The sequence below is a fragment of the Choloepus didactylus genome, chromosome X (genome assembly GCF_015220235.1).
Source record: "Choloepus didactylus isolate mChoDid1 chromosome X, mChoDid1.pri, whole genome shotgun sequence".
NCBI classification, from domain to species: domain Eukaryota; kingdom Metazoa; phylum Chordata; class Mammalia; order Pilosa; family Megalonychidae; genus Choloepus; species Choloepus didactylus.
The window spans coordinates 8,192,732-8,209,747 of record NC_051334.1 but is presented as its reverse complement, the minus strand read 5'-3'; the positions used below and the strand labels follow the sequence as shown (position 1 = coordinate 8,209,747).

At 44.4% G+C, this 17,016-nt stretch overlaps 1 protein-coding gene across 2 annotated transcripts; it reads right to left on the bottom strand.

Annotated features, from left to right (window-relative positions):
* Nucleotides 1–5,167: 5,167 nt before the first annotated feature.
* On the bottom strand, nucleotides 5,168–16,265 carry LOC119523322 (cytochrome c-type heme lyase). Of its 2 annotated transcripts, XM_037822093.1 has the most exons (7): nucleotides 16,122–16,265; nucleotides 15,500–15,658; nucleotides 13,321–13,472; nucleotides 10,297–10,445; nucleotides 9,617–9,736; nucleotides 7,275–7,361; nucleotides 5,168–6,667 (listed from the first exon to the last, which is right to left on the bottom strand). In XM_037822093.1, the coding sequence occupies exons 2-7, from the start codon at nucleotides 15,609–15,611 to the stop codon at nucleotides 6,469–6,471; spliced, it is 819 nt and encodes a 272-aa protein (XP_037678021.1). In that variant the 5' UTR covers nucleotides 15,612–15,658; nucleotides 16,122–16,265; the 3' UTR covers nucleotides 5,168–6,468. The 2 variants fall into 2 exon arrangements, with proteins under 2 accessions (XP_037678021.1, XP_037678022.1); XM_037822094.1 differs by lacking the exon at nucleotides 7,275–7,361.
* Between the last annotated feature and the right edge of the window lie 751 nt (nucleotides 16,266–17,016).

The window sequence follows — 17,016 nt, the reverse complement described above, 5'->3', positions numbered from 1 at the left end:
CCATGGAGTGTGGGTTATGTTTATGAAGCACAGTTTATGAGATACTTCCCTACTTTTCTTCTTCCTTTCTATATTTCTATCGCTTGTCAAATTTTTAGGCTTCTTTTTTCTGAGTCCTCATTTCTCCGTGTTTCCTTCAACATGTCTGCTTCTCTTGCCTAGTTCTAAGATTACAACCATCGGTGGGCCAGTGAGTGAAAAGGAGGGCAGCGGGAAGCAGGACCCTCAGATGGCCACAAAGCAGTTTCTTCTCTCCACCCAAAGGCGATGACCACATTTCCTTGGAGGATAAAGGGAATTTTCATGCAGGAAAGAAACATGGTGACTCCGGGTTCAGTGCCTTCCTGAAGTCACTTGCTTTACTTGGTCAGAGACCGAGGACCTGTGTCGAGGGTCTCGAGGACAGGCTGAACCACCTGGCTCTTTTGCCTTCCTGATGCTCTGTGGGGGGTGGGACGGTTGTGTCGCCCCCTCTCACCTCCCATGAGAGAGAGGCTTCCGTGGAGGCCGAGCGTGAGTTGACTGTCACGTCCCTCAAGGAGCGGCTGCCCTGTGGCCATGAGCACAGCTGAGCAAAGGGTGCAAACAGATACATGGGGCAGGGTCAGCACCGGGTCACCAGAAGGACAAGCTAGCTTGGCCCTGGGTCACCTTTCCCACCGCCATTCTGCGAACATGAGCAAAGCTCAAGTTGCAGGGACAGCCAGGAACACCTTCCAGCCCAAGTGAGCAGCCACCACGAAAGCGTCTTTGTTTATTCGCGTCAAAGAAGCACCCAGGATAAGAGGGCTTTCTTCTGTGACCCAGCTGGGGAGGCCAGTTTGATCTTACCCCATTGTCATCACCCTCAGAAGTCACGTGAGAAGATGGATTTTCAAAGGAAAGGTTTTTATATAAAGAACAGAAAATGAAGGTGAATTATGTGACAGTCAAAACTGAGGGGAACAGGGGAATTTAAGGAAGAAATGGGGAACAAGCAAAATTGGCTTTACATTTAAGAATCCCTTTCCCATTTCCTACTTGGAACTTTGACCCGTGCATAAGGAAATATGTGAAACTTGTAAATGCGTTGCAAAGAGGGGCCTGGTGGAAGCTCAAAGGCTGGGAGAGGAAGAGTGGAGCTCAAAGCACGGCCCCTGGACCAGCAGCCTCAGCGTCATCTGGAGCTCGTTAGGAATGCAAACTCGCAGGTTCCGCCCCAGACCTACTGAATCCGGAACTCTGGAGGTGAGGCCCAGCAGTAAGTCTCAACAAGCCCCTCAGGGGACACTGATGGAGGCCGAAGCTGGAGAAGCACCAAGCTGGGGGAATGGCAAAGGGGAGTGAGGTAGACGGGGTAATGGCAGCAGAATGGAAAATGCTGCTCTAATGCAATACTTCGGCTGAACAATGTCAAATCAGACTTTCAAAAAAGGCAGATGAAAGAGGCAATCATAAAAGGTTTGCATGTTTTGTTTTAACTTAAAACACATAAATGTACGCTCGTTTGCTAATCTTTGAGCATGGGTGGGTTGGCCGAGGGCAGGCCACTTTGTCCTTCTTACATAAACCAAACCACATCTGAAAGGCATCATGTGCAACTCCAGGTCCAGTTTCTTTTTAACAAATTTTAGAAACGACTGCAAAGCAGTGAGTGAAGAATTATTCTGGATCTTCACACTTTCCCAACCCTTTGGAGTTTCACAACAAAATCCTTCCAAACCAGTCACTAGGACTTTACAGACTTGGTTTATGCATTTACACTGCATCATCTTTTGTTTTGCTTAATTCAAGTATTTATTAAGCTACTGGCTCCTGCTAAAGAGAGCCCAGTGGGGATCTGGGAGCTGCTAGGGATTTACTGAGGTTGAGATTAGGATCCCTTGGTCGGGAATGTTTTCCTTTGTGGTGATTAGGGCACTTGGAGACTGTAAGGGCCAGGATAGAGGAGGGAGAGAAGGAAATGCTAGTTAGGAGCCTGGGTAGCCCGTGTGAGAGGGGAGGGGGAGATCGGGGGCGAGATTGATATTGAGAAGAGTTAGGGTCTGATATTGTCTTTTATTCCTTTTAATACCTAGCAATCCGAGTTGGTTTTCTCTGCAGTTTCACAGCCCCGCAATTAGTTTCAAGGTGGCCAGGACGCGGGAGGGAGCGAGACCGGGCACGCAGGAGTAAGGCGGGCAGCTCAGCTGGGGGAAAGAAAAACAGCCTGGGACAGTCACTCATGAGCAGCCACATCCCATTCCTTCACACACACCCCCCCACCACCACCCGAGACCCTGGCAACAGCCAATCGATTTTCTATGTCTGTCCGTTCATCCATTGATGGACATTTGGGCTCTTTCCAAGTCAGCACATTTTAGAGGGACGAGAACGCACTGGTTAAATGAGAATTAGCTTAAGTAAGTGTAGGTCTTTTAAGAGAGCTTCCAATAATGCACTTTATGTAAAAACTAGTTTGAAGTAGGCTTTCAATCCACATTATTTTCCCCTAGTTTAAAACTTCCTTACCAATAACCTGGCAAGCCCCAGTCCACCCTAACGTGAGAGAAGTAGGCCACCCGAAACACAATATTTTGGTCTGATAGGAACCTTCCAGGTAACTTGTGGAAAGTAAGGCTTACAGACCTAACTGACTTGTCCAAAATCCTCCAGGTAATGCATGGAATCAGAAGGAAATACAGATCTCCAGTCCTCTCATATGCCATGACATATGCTTACCTCCAGATTTAAAACCCCAGCCTAAGAAAGGAGTCCAAAGGAAGGGAAAATATCGTAATGAAACGATGGCTAAGGATTTTTAAATTAGCAAGAGAAATTATCCTCTAGCGGACACTCAGATTTACTCCAAATGGTTTGTCTAAGCTAATCAGCAGGAGGCACTCCCTGGGAACAAAGGGGCTTCTGGCGGGACGGTGGGGCTGTTCTAACCGCATTCTCCAGCTTCCCTAAACTGTTGCTTTAACAGCCCCGGCTGGCCCCGCCCCATCGAGCCACGTGACTCCTGGTCAAGTCCCAGCCCAGCGGCACAGCTGCCCTTCCCAATCCAGCCAGCCAATCCCCACCGGCCGGGCCTCCCCCCCCCCCCCCCCACCCGCCCTCGCCCGCTTCCCACGGGAGCCGCGCCAGGGGCTTTTGGGTGTGCGAGCGGCGTGTCTCCCGGCCCGTCCCGCGCGGCGCGCTGCTGTCTCCCCTGGGCGCTGCGGGGAGAAGAGAGCGCTCCAAGGCTGCAGGTTTTTCGGTCTTGCTCCGCGTCTGGCCTTCCCAAACCGCCCACAAGGTAATGCGAACAAAACCGGGGTGGCGGGACACGCCCAGTGAGCTGGGAGGGGCTCCCGTGGTGGGGGGCGGCCCGCCTCCTTCCCACCGGCTGGCACCGGGACGTGGCAGCTCAGACAGACAACCAGGAGCCACCTCGCGGCGGTGAAAGGAAGCAGCCTGGTGGGGTGAAGTTAAAATTGAGTCCAGTTAATAAGCGGGAAAAAGAGATAAGGGATAGACTTTGTTTTCATACATTGTCTGCCCAAGAAATTTTAAAGCTTAACTTAGGAGGGATGCATGCCTTGAAATAATTTGAGATAACTTTTAATTCTCAGAAAACAGAGGCTCCTACTATCTGTGTTTTGTTTTGTAAGTATCTGTTTTGAATCTGGATATGCATTAGGTTTTCATGGAGGGGATACCTTTGTGGTCCCCAGGACACAGTGAGCCCCATTTTGTAGATTGGGAAGACACTAGAACCTAATTGTAATCTTTCGCTTTTGTCCAGTGGGACGTGCATATTGAGTAAATCAAATGTCACGCTGCTATGATTGTATTTTTTAAACGTTCAGACGACTACCTGTTTTTTTCTTTTAGTGATTTTAAATTATATGAGCTTGCTTAGACAAAGTGCCCCCAGTGTTCGGTTATCCTTAAAATTAACCCAAAGGAGGAGCTGTGCTGTTATCCCTTTAAACAGACCCTTCTTTGGGGCGTTAAGGCCAGAGAGAGGATAGTTGATGTGTATACAGGACCTCTCTATCCTCACTTTCTGCCCTTCTCCCAGAGCCCCCTTGCCTTGTTGCTGTTGCCCATGCTGAGATGATGGCTAAGGTCTAGTGAGCCTATCACCTGCAGGCTCTCAGGTGCTACAGGCAACACCTCGGAGGACCCTCAAAACAAGCTGCTGGGAGCTTCTCTTATTCTCACTTTACAGCCAGAAAGCTGAGGCCGAGAGACATCTGCTTGCAGGACCCACATTGTTAACCACAAACCCGTGACCTCAAGCCAATGAAGAGAAAGACTATACAGTTCATACAGTCACGCAGAGGTGAGTGGGCATGTGGGTCACCTGACTTTAGCTAGAGAGGAGTAACTCAGATAGAGGATAAACCGGATTGATGACTCAGTAATTTATAACGCTGTCTATATATTCAGGAATACTAATGTGAACTCACATCGCCGCGATTACACAGCCCTTTCTTTCAATTAGAATCCTAGCACGTCCCACCATTTCACCTAGAGTTTGTCCCCCATAAGGGTGAGCTCCCTACATTGCTGTAATGACCCTGGTATGATCCACAAAGCAACTGTCCAGAAACATTGAATTATGAATGTTAGCTAGTGAATTAATAGGAACACTAAGTTTTAATATGCAATCCCAGTTCAAACCCCACCTTGTCCCCTAACACTTAGCTTACTATATGGTAATTTGTTCTATTTCCATAGGCAGAGACTTATTTTATTTAAAACCCCAAAGAATATCTAAAATGAATTTCAAGTTATAAATGAAATCTTTCAGAGCAGAAAAATATTGATCTCTGGATATGATCAACTGTCATCTAGACACAAAGCAGCTATGAATATCTAGCAGGATAACTTTGCTAATAGTGGTGAAAGGTTGTATAAAACTGTTGATCTTGTTATCAGGATCCCTTGACCGTTTCACTTTAGAGATTGTTCTTCCCAAGAAATACTATAGACTCATAAAAGAGGTAAATCCCTGACTATGGTTTAATTTTCAGTTTCCAGTTATGATACTTTGTTTCTCATAAAAAATACTTTATCTACTTATTCAGTAGCACTTGGGGCAGAAAAGGCCAACAGTATATATTATTTTCCTCTCTAGTTTAAAAATAGGTAAGTAAGGAGAATATAGCATTACTTCTGTAAAAAATTACGAGAAACTATCAAGTTACTCTTAAAATTTTTCAAAACCTGTTAACTCAGCTTTATTTAAAAATACACAAATATTTTGCAATGTAGAAGAGTTTAAGGTTGTTGGATTTTTAAAACTCCACACGACAAAACTGGCAAAACAAAGAAATCCGTACCAAATGAATCATTCATGTACATCAAATTCCATGCACTAATTTAACACTACAGTATTTAGAATAAATTAAGGATTTAACATTAATAACACTTAAAAAAAAAAGTCATTTGTAACACTACCAGTATTAGAATAACCAGTTTATGGATTACTGGTCCAAAAGAATTTCAGTGGCAAACTTAGAGCTCCCGTAAAAATGAACAAACAAACAGACTGAGTTAATTCAGACATTCAACATCTGAAAAAAAAACCACTCTTATTGTGAATTTTAACACTCAACAAAATATAATGAAATGTTAGAGCATGGACCACTGCTGGCATTGTGACTTGAGCCAGGCTTTCAAGGTTTGGAATTAGGCTGGCCTGCAGAAGGGACCAGACTTAAAAGCTGAGATAGCCTGATAAATGCCAGGGGACCATGAGGAGACCCGATTGTTTGGAGCAGAGTAATGTATTAGAGCAACAGCAGCAGGAAATATTTTTAAATTTTAAATACTTATTCCAAAGGATGAATACCATTAAATCATGGTGTAGTTCAAACTGTTCTCTTTAACAAGGTCCAGTCTGGAAAATTCATATAAATGGGAATTTGGAGCTCTAAGACACACCTTGGTTTTTCTGAATACATTACCAGTGTATACCTTTGTGTTACAGTCAAGGGTCACTACTATATTATAGGGACCTTAGAAATACTAGTAACTTTTTGAAAAGCATAACTACTTCTTTTTTGTAATGAACAGTTTTAGTTAAAATATTTTACTGGGTAAAAGCTGAGCATCAAGTTGGCTTTCAGTTTTTTCATATCAAGTATTCATGAGAAAACAGTAAGGAAAAAAAGGGCAGCTTTCTTCACATTTTAAAACAAAGTTTGTTTTCAGAGGCCGTTTAGACTTTTCTAAATTAACTACACAGGCAACAATGCAGTTAAAAGGAAAAATTAAAGGACCATTATTTAAGCTAAGTGGAAAGAAAACAACATAATCTGCTCTCCACTGCAAGGGAAAATGTGGTTCAAAAGAGAACAGCGTATGGGACCCTTCCTTATGTGAAGTAAACAAGTGGGATTACCAACTTGAAGTTCCCATTACATCATGAATGCAATTCAGTTTGGGGGAAATAGTTTAATATCTCTCAGGAAAAAAATAGTGTATATCCTTCTATCTCAAATAAAACAGTGGTTATGAAGTCCAGCGCCACCAAGCGACCTTCATTCTGTCCCACACTGCTGAAAGAGAATCGAACGCGGGACGGACATCCAAGATTGTGAACTGATAGTCCTTGTTCACTTCGCCACCATCATAGTAATCAATTATGTATCTAACTTCTGTCCCACATCGGTTGACAATCCAATCATGTCTGTCAAAAGGTAATTCGTACCTGGAAGGAAAACACTCTAGTGAGTATTAAAACCCTCGCTGTGTTCAGTCCTCAGTTAAGCAGTGAGGAAGATCTAGAAGCAGTACATGCAGATGCCTGCCCTCAGAGTTGACATCTAACTAGGGAGAAAAGACTCATAGAATCACATGGTCTCCATGCTAGGGGAATGTGGGCTGAGCGACTGTAATGAGTTTAGCGCAAATGACTAGTCTGTCTGTGAAGGAATGAGGCCAATGCGAAAGAAACCCAGGTCATGGAGGTCAGCTGTGATACCACAGAAATCCAGGGGTGAGTTAATCTCAAGTACTGTAGGGAAAAGGGGGAGGAATGATTTGTGGATAGTTCCCAAGAGATCTATCATGGGAGTAGCAGGAAGATAGTTCCAAGAATACAGAAGACAACTTAATTCAGTCCTACAATAATTAGATAGAAAGCACTGACTAAACCCTAATAAATCAGTGGGCAGACATCTGGAAGAGGACAGATGAGTACTGCCTAAGTTTCAGAAGGTGGCACCACAGTTTTCTGACACAGTTCAGTTTTGGTACCAAGAGAAACTTACCCTGACCCAAGGAATGTAAAATGACATTTTTGCATTGGCACTCACCCCATCCAGGAACGAATTCTTGCCCTTGGTGAATACTCTTTAGCTTTACCTCCAAACCGGATCAATGATGGACCACAAGGACATTCCCTAGAATCCCCCAAGTAAGGAAAAGCCTGTTAAAATATTTTCCTTCCTTTGAAAAATATGATGTTCAACTTTTTCAGTAATATACATTTTTTCATATGCATTTTATAAAAAGCATCACATTTACAGAGAAAGGTAACTTCTCATACAGTTCAAAGAAATAGTCCCTATTCATTAAGAATTTTCTTTATTTCTGGGTTGGCTATATTTCACTCTCTCCCCTTCCTTCCAAACATGTGCACTGCTCTTTGCAGGAGGCAGGAAACAGGGCCTTTCCATTCAGTGCAGGGATACAGGCATATTTTCAGGAAAAAAAAAGCATAAGTATTTAGGAATTGCATACAGCAGCTGGAGTTGTTTCACATGAACATAAGAAAATCCTATGTTCCTTCATTTAAGACCAATGAACAGCATTTATGAAGATCCCTAGGAACGAACTGTAATTACTGTTGGACCATCTCCTTAAATAAATAAATGACCAAACAAAAGCTGAGGGGTGGCAAGGTCCTAGCTAGGAAGTCCACCTGCTCTCTCGTCAGACTTTAGCTGAGGACCTACTGGGTGCAGGCACTCTTCCACGCCCTTGGGGTACCATAATATCACCCAAGATCCTCCTGGCCCTGCCCTCAAGGAGTCCACCAGCACAAATACAGTTGTTTCCCAAGGGAGGAGAGAAAGCAGTCAATGAAGGTGGTCACCCAACTTGTTAGCTTCTTTCATGAATGAGATGGGCTTCCACCTGGTATGTCTCTCTAGTTAAAGTGGGAGAAACCAATCCAAAGTGCTCGTTAGCATCTTTTCCCAAGAGGGTCCAGGCAAAGAAGTAAATTCAATTCAGACACTCTTTCTCCTGGAGACTGGCCCTTGTGTTTTCAACAAGCCTACTGAATTTTTTTTAAGCCTGCTGAATTTTGACAGAACTCCAGAACAGGACTGGAAGGGGAGTTGGGAGTTACCCTTAAATTTCCTTTTCTTTTTGCTCCACAATAATGCTCAAATTAATGAGTAGACAGTTTTAATTATGGCACACTTTCAAAATATGTCACTGCAGACACCTGTGATTCCCTCACATAGCAAGTCGGGAGGATGACTCCTGACAGTTAGAGGTTACTGAGAGGCAGAGCGTGGTTGCTGTATCACCGATCCCTCACACACCCACCTGAGGCCCACCACCCAACCAGTGACACCCAGCGAGTGCTACCAATAGGTTTCAGATTCCAATTCAAAATAAAACACTTAAAAAATCATTAAATAAATTTTAACCAAGAAACCAATCACATTTTTCAATGATACAACCACTGATTATGATACACTCTGGCTCTTCCTACAGACGTGTCCCCACTCCGCACAGGGTCCTCACACCAGCAGGATCGGCCTAGGCTGGGGGCTTGTTAGAAATGCAGACTTGCAGGCCCACCCCAGAGCTGCTGAATCAGAAACTCTGGGGGTGAGACCCAGCAATCCATCTTTTCACCAGCCCTCCAGAGGATTCTGAAGCATGCTTAAGTGTTTGAGAACTACTGCTCTACAGATTAATGTCAGATCCCCGCTAACACTTGATTGCACTGACCTATTCTCCCTGAGAAAAAGGACTGTGTGGTCACCCATCTCTTCATGTTGAGTTCCAATGAGGATTCAGTAAACGCCTGTTGAATGAACAGAAATGTTCTTCCCACATCCCTCGGGAGAGATAGTATTCTCCAAGATGGCCACAACAGTCTCTCCCATCCCATGTATTCTTCTTTCAATTGACTGTGACACTCCTCCCATTGAGAGGTGGGGTCTGTGTCGCCTCGAACCTGGCAGGTTTGTGACACTATGGGAAGCTAGGTCATAAAGGGTGTTACAGTTTCCAACGGGTGCTTTTTGGAACTTGGGCTCTTGGGACACGGCCACTATGCTGTGAGGAGGCCATAGCAGCTCCACTTAGAGGCCACAGGTAGGTATTCTGGCCCACAGCCAGCAGCCATCCCTAAGCCCGTAAATGGTCCAGCCTTCAGGAGTTCAGCCCACAGTGATCGAGTCAACCCTGACCACTGAGTCTTCGCAGCCGAGGCCACAGACATGGTGGAGCAGAGAGGAGCCATCCCTGCTGTGCCCTGTCTGAATTCCAGACCCACAGACTCCATAAGCATAATAAAATGGTTGCTCTTTTACATGACTACATAGAGGTGGTTTGTCACACAGCATAAAATGCCATTTAAAATGCTTGGAAGACGCTAAAAGGATTTTGTTTTAAAGATCTCAAGTATACTTACGCAGCATGAAGGGCTTCCCACTTCAAAATCTCCTTCCAGGCCTGCTCGTTATTCTGATTGTGAATTCTAATAATATTATACATATCTTTCTGACTAATATCCTCCTCTTTCCACTTCCACCTAGGAAAGAATATTTCATAAAATTTGACAGATAAGACAGATAATGCCATAAAATTAATCCACATAATCATAAGATGCCTTATTAAACACTGCCCTTTATGAAAGAATTAAGAATGCTCATTTTCTATGAATGTAACTGATCCAAGGCTCATTTTGAAGATTTACTCCTGGTGGCAGAGTGCTCCTAGAAATCCCAATGTACAATATGTACACTGGAAACAAAGATTAAAAATTCACTGTAATCTCATTTCACTGGTCATCCAAATCAGAGTTTCAAATATCAAGGAACCATCTATTTTTAGGGTGGCACCTTTTTACTTAGTACCACTGATTAATGACTCCCTAACTTTTCCTAAGCATTTTATATGACAGTGTTTTGTTTTTCTTCCTTAACTAATACTGACCTTGCACTTGTATTCTGATAGGTCTGAAAAATCAGTTGATTATTAGAAACTGATTAACTTATAAATATTTACTGTATTTTTTAACCTTCTTTAACATTTAATTCTTAGATGAATCTGACTAGAAAATTTAGCATTCTAAAGAATATGTTCACTCACCCTTTCTTTAACATTGCATTCCAAAACATCTGCTCGGAAGGATAAACCCACTTTTTCTCCGAGTCTGCTCTTGGAATGGAGGACTCCTCTCTGACAGTAGACAGTGCAAATGGCTGACCAGGAGCTGGCATCTGATTGGGTGGTGGCATCTAAATAAAATATGCAGAATTTTTAATGTTGGAAATACAATATAAAATAAAAATAAGCAATATAATTAACTACTTTCTGAGGCATAGGTTCCACATTAAACCAGTAATATCAAATTACAGACCTCTCAGAGAATTTGGCTGTTTTGAAGAGTCCAAGTACTGAAGTAGTTTTTCCCCACTAAGTTTTCATAAATGGTAAATAAACACTGAGGTTAAATTTTCTGTCTCTTTCTCCCTTGAAGAAATTTAAAACCAATGTTCCTAAGGATTAAGAAGTAAAAGCCAATAGTGTTATCTGCAGGCATTTCTAAAAACCAGTTTATGATAGGCTTTTCAAAATGACTACTCACACTTCTGAGAATGCATGTACACCACCACTTTCTTTTTAAACTTTCTTTACTTTTAGGATCCTGCTTATGCTTTCATCATTTTGGCTGAATATGTTACAGATGAATAATTACATCTTAACCCTGCCAGGCTGGAAGGTGAGGAATAAACCCTTCCACCAGGCCTGGGGGATAGCAACAGTATTCTGCAAACACTTAGCCTACCAGGGTTTCTCAACCTCGGCACTGTTGACATTTGTGATTGGACAATTCTTGGTGGGGGGGGGGGGGGGTCTGTCCTGTGCATCACAGAAGGTTTAGCCACTGGCCTAGAACATCTTTGGGTTTTAAAAGGATGAAGGATTTTCTAGCAGATACACATCAATTGTTAAACGTCTCAATCCCAACACGGCCCTAGTTGGAACACGAACAGCGAGAAGGCCGATGTGCTAGGCACTGCCCTGGACATCCGACCTGCATTATCACCACAGCCGTTTTCAGAACACAGGTCTGAGGCAGATGGGGATTTGGCTTTGGCTCTACCAGTTCCTAGCTGAGTGATGTGGGCAGGTTGCTTACTCTCTCATTCTTAGTATCTTAGCTCTAAAATGGTGACATTAACGATACCAGCCGCATGGAGTTGTTAGGAGGATGGAAGAGAGAATGCATGGTACGTAGCACGAGAGCTACGGAAGTGACCAAAAGGTTGTTACATGTAACAACCCCATGGGTAAGAGGCTTGATCTGTAGAACTTCAAAGAGTGCATGTTCTGAACCACTAGGCTGTTGGAGATTACCTAGACCAGTGGTTCTCAACCAGGGGCGCTTCTGCCTCCCAGTGGAAATCTGGAGACATTTTGGGTTATCACAACTTGGTATTGGGTGGGGGCTGCTACTGACCCTGAGTGAGCAGAGACCAGGGACACTGCTGAACATCCCACAGTACTCAGGATAGCCCCCCCCCCAACAAAGAACTATCTAGCTCCAAATGTCAATGGTACCAGGGCTGAGAAACCCTCATCTCCACTCTCTTCCTCCTCAGCACAGCAGTTTCTTTCCAGATTGGCAAGTCACTGAGGTTTGACCACAAGTTGTTCCCTCTCCTTAATCCCCAAGGTCAAGACATTAGTCCCTCCCAAATAACCTTGGGATTACCTCCATAAGTAAACATACCACATTGTAGTTGCCTATTTTCTTATCTCTCCCCTCTTCTAGAATATGAATCATTTGAGAGCAAAAACTGCACCTATTCATCTTTGTAACCCCTAGCCTAGAAGAATCCCCAGCACAGAGCACACACTTAGATAAACACTTCCACTGACGGGCAGCCGACTACTTCATGAACAGCTTTCTGTATGTAAGTAGATTTCATTGCTACAAAGTCCTTTTCTACTTTGCCTCTTATAGATGTTATGGTAGGTGCTACCCACTGGTCCTTGGCACAATACTGGGACTGCCTTCCACACAGGTCTTCAAATATTTACATCAGGGGTTGGCAAACTCTGTAAAAGGCCAGATGATAAATATTTTGAGCTTTATGGGCCATATGGTCTCTACTTCAACTACTCAAGCCTGCTGCTGTTTTTTCTGTAGCGTGAAAGCAGCCATAGACAATATATAAACTAATGAGTGTGGCTGTGTTTCAACAAAACTTTATTTTCAGACACAGGCAGTGAGCTGGATTTAGTTCATGGGCCATAGGTTTGCCAACCCCTGATGTGGACACTGCAAATTATATCCTCCACATCCTTACTTTTCCAGGCTAAATATTCCTAATTCCTTCTAATGTTGCCTGATTCATCAGGATTTCTGGATACTCTTGATAATGCCATGGCCCTCTAAAGTACAGGCCCAAGTCTGTCGTATCTGCATTAAAATGTGATTCCATTGTAACAAAGGTACCACACTAGTGCAAAATGTTAAAAATGGGGGCCAGTATATGAGAACTCTGTATTTTGTGCATAATACTTCTGTAAATCTACAACTTCTCTAATAAAAATTATTTTAAATGTGATTCCAAAAACAAAACCTATGCTGTGTGACAATCACTAAATATAGTGAGGCCACAACCCATCGTGTCCTTGCTTTCCCTGTTGGCATGCCAGTGCTGACAGTCAAGTCATACTGTACCACATTAGGGACTCAAGTGCAGGCCAGTGCCCAGTCAAGCCTGAAGGAGCCCCAATCTTCTGATGTGCCTACAAGGTTTTCCCAACACCAAAAATACCTTCACTAATGCTAGCTACACTCCTATGGAATATCCCAGGTCTACCACCTTGTAACTCTATCCCCCAAGAAAGTATTCATTTGGCATGGCTCACTGCCAATAAACCTATTCCAGCTCTTAGTAATTACTGTTTTCTTTCCCAGGTACTCACTCTAATTGTACTGAGTAATACAGTCTAGGTTTTCACTATGGATGGGAATGTCAAACTTCTTGTTTTAAAAGGATAGAAGAATCCATCCTAACAGTCGGCAATTTGTCTTGGGAGTTCATAAAAGCATCTCTGCATAATAAGTTCTCAGAAGAGGGGACAAGCATGGATTACCAGATTTGAAGGATTTAGGTTCTCCTTATTCTTAGATGTGGTGGCCTTAACGGGACACTCCACATACTCATATGCGCGTTCCTGGTGGGCAGGCACAGAGTTTCCTCTGCTCTCACAGGTTGAGTCTGAGGGTTTTGCACTCAATGGACAGCCTGAAATAAATCAAGTAGAAAAACAGTGTCACCATAGAGGCAGGACCTCTGACTCTCTCAATAGGGGCCCTGAAGAGCTACATTTTTGACCAATGCTTACCACCAGAGGAAAAGCCAGGTTTCCACCATTTAAAGCTCCTAAGAGATAAGCTTTCTAACATTTCAAAGTCCTAATGAAGAGAAGGTTTTATAAATTTACTTTCCCTTTGAAAGAGACATAGGAACCCATTCTCTTAATGTGCCATGCTCCCACCAAAAATAAACAAATCTCACCAATTGCAAGACAATTTATTGTCCATGCCATGGTTTAAATAACTGGTTAGAAGGCACCTTGCTTGAACTATCAGCTGGGAGCTATTGCAGAGCCATCTAAGTGGGGGCCAGGCCCCATGTATCCAGGTCTCCTTGACTTTCCAGATAAGCCCCAGCTCAATCAGGGTGTAGCTGGAGTCCAGACTTTCCTTACTGATGCATTCTGTCATGTGCTGGGGACGGGAGCCTTCAAAAAGGCTAGTGGAGAGGAATCTGAATGCCACTAGGGGCTGGTGCTTTGTTCCAAAAATAAAGCAAGGCACAGAAAATTGCCACTTTGCCTAGGTGCTATTCCTCGTCAGTAGATAGCAAGAATTTAGCAAGAAAGGCAGACATTAAGAAAATGTTCATGATCAGTGCAGATCCAGAAGCTTTTTAAGAGGGAAGGCCTGGACCCAAAGAGAGCAGCAGCAAGCAAGGAAGCTGAGGATCAAGGGTGCTGATCCAGCAAGTGTGAGGACTAAGAAGCTGGCTAAGAGTTCAGAGAGCTGTGGACAGGCACCTGGAGAACTAGCACCCAGGAAGACAGCTGCTTGTGTAACAGCAGGAGCAGTAACTGCAGTACTCTACTGGATGCCATCCATGAGAAACAAGAGCTTCCCCTCACTTCCTTTTCTGTGCCTCTCCTCCTGGACCTTCATTCCTTAGTAACCCCTACAGCTGCCCACTTTAAGGGAGAGGCAAGACTTGGTATATCTCCCTTCTCTACCAATCAAAGCTACATTCCTCCCCAGGTAGCCACTCCCAGCTGGGTGTTAGAAAGAAAATGATGTGTTTAAATTTTTCACATTACATAACTGGTAGCACCTTCAATTGCCTGTATATATCCACACTCCACACACTTTACCAAAGCCAATAAATCTGATTGACAGCTCTTCAGAAAATACAACAAATGAAATGAAACAGTAGACAGAACTCTACGGTGTCCCTGGGGGTGCTCAGAGCAGAAGCACACATGCTTTGTCAGAATCTGAATTCCTATACAGAAGAAACTTTGGAAGCACAATGGATTTGCCCTCATCCAAGGCCATAGAATTTCCGCTGGAATTTCCACTTACTAGCTGTAAGGCTTGGAGTGTATCAGTTAGTTATGCTAAGCCTTAGTTTCCGTGACTATAAATTAGGGAGACAAACCTATGAGACAGTATTATGCAGACTAGAATGCAAGTTCCATTAGGCAAAGAACCTTTGTCTGTTTGATACACTGCTGTAGTCTCAGTGCAAAAACAAACAAAGTCCACTACGGCTTGGCACAGAGTTGGTAGTCAGTAAATCTTTGTTGATCAATGGGTGAAATGGATGACCACAATGCAAAGAACCAAAAATCTCTCCAGATATTGTTGAATGTATTCTGGCTGAGAACCACTTATGCAGACAGGTAAACTTTAGGGGGTAGGGGGTGGGGAGGGGCTGATTTATATAGCGACCACAAAGTGTCAAGCACTGCCTGAAACACTTTCGTGCATCATTTCAATTGATGATCTGCACAACCCTGTAATAGTATTATTATACCCCCATCTTACTGATGAACTGAGACTTAGAGAACTACTTTGTCTAAAGTCCTATGCCTAATAAGTGGCAAAATAAGGACAGAAGAACCCAGGTTGTCTCACTCAAAGGCTTAGGGGCCCCACCTGCAGTTTCTACTGCCTGTTTCTTAAAAAGCTTTTGAGAATTCTCATCTGTTCTTATTTTCTAGACAAAGGGTAGATTACCTCTCATTTTCCTTTCATGCATTGGACATCCTGAAGGTGGGGATGCTGTGTGATGATCTGAAGTATTTGAGGTCTGAACTGCAACAGCAGGAGTAGATGCAGACAAACCCATGATTGGAGGAATCACGGTGCTGAATCCAAAGGATTCCAAATTCACACCTGCCAAAGCAAAGAGACAGGTTAATGTTCATGCCTCGGCTCAGACTATTCCCCTTTTATTCTTAATCTGGCCAACTCCTGTTCTTCCTACCTGTCATCCTTATGGGAACCGACAGACAGGATACCCATCTCGAGGGATCCTCTGACTGCACGTTTATAAGGGTGGGGGGGGTGGGGAGGTGAGGTGTGGAGATCTCTGAGAAACCACATCCTAGCGAGCGGGTGCATGCCTGGGAGGGGAGTCCTAGGGGCGGAGGTCTGAATGGGGGAGGGGAGGCTCACCTTGTCCAAACCCTGTCCCGGCCCTGGGACCTTAGCGCGGGGCTAGGGCGAAAGTGCGGCGCAGAAAAGGGGATTCTAGGAAGGGAGGGACAGCAGAGGCGCGGCCAGAGCGTCCCTCGCCCCGTCTCCGGCCTCCCACCTGCTCCAGCCCCGACCCCAGCCCCAGGCTGCCCCTCTGCACCTGACTCCTCCCACGGGCTGCTCCGGGCGGACGACTCCGCCTCTAACCGGTAACCCGAGCCCAGAGCCGCGATACTTGGCCACTGCCTTCCCCACCCCCGGTCACCGCTGTCGCCGCAGTCACCGCCAGCGTGCGTACCGCCATTTCCTCTTCCGAAGGCGGAACTTCCGGAAACGCTGTCGGCCCGGCGCGAACTGAAGAGGCGGAACTTCTGTCAATCACCGAGAACGGGTTCCGCCCCCTCCCTGCCTCGGCCTATAGCCGCTAGGGTCGGCTGTCTGGCCCCGCCCCCACGCGGGCGCTTATTTCATCACGCCGGAGGTGGCGTTTATTCTGGGCCAGAGACTTCCTGATAGTGAAACTGACTGCTGTAGATGCTTTGAGCGGCAAAGGGGTTAATTTGGAGGAGTTTTTAAATTTCAATTTTAAAAATTTTATCCTGTCAATTTTCATTATAGTAATGACTCAAGAAGGTGTCCAGAGATGTGACCGACTCGGGAGATCAAAAAATGAACATGACAGGATTCTGGCCAACAAAGGGCTTTTTAACTGGGTGTGTGGACTTGAGTGGGAAAGAAATTATCTCTTTATTTTCACTTATCTCTAACGGAAATGTAGCATTTTCTTCAATCAGGAATGTAGGCAACAAATCCCAGTAGTGTTAGCTATGTGTAGCAGCAATAGAAACCGTGGGTAAATTATTTCACATGCAGTTGTCGTGTCTGTCTCAAAATACCATTCATCACTACTTTGAAATTAAGGTAATTAGATCTTGTTACTTAAGGTTTGAATAAAGAAGTGTCTGCCTTTCTCTATTACTGTAGGGGATTTGTGAAGTACCACCCACATCTGCCTCCAGCACCCAGGCAGTCATCCAAGGGTGCTTAGAGTGTGG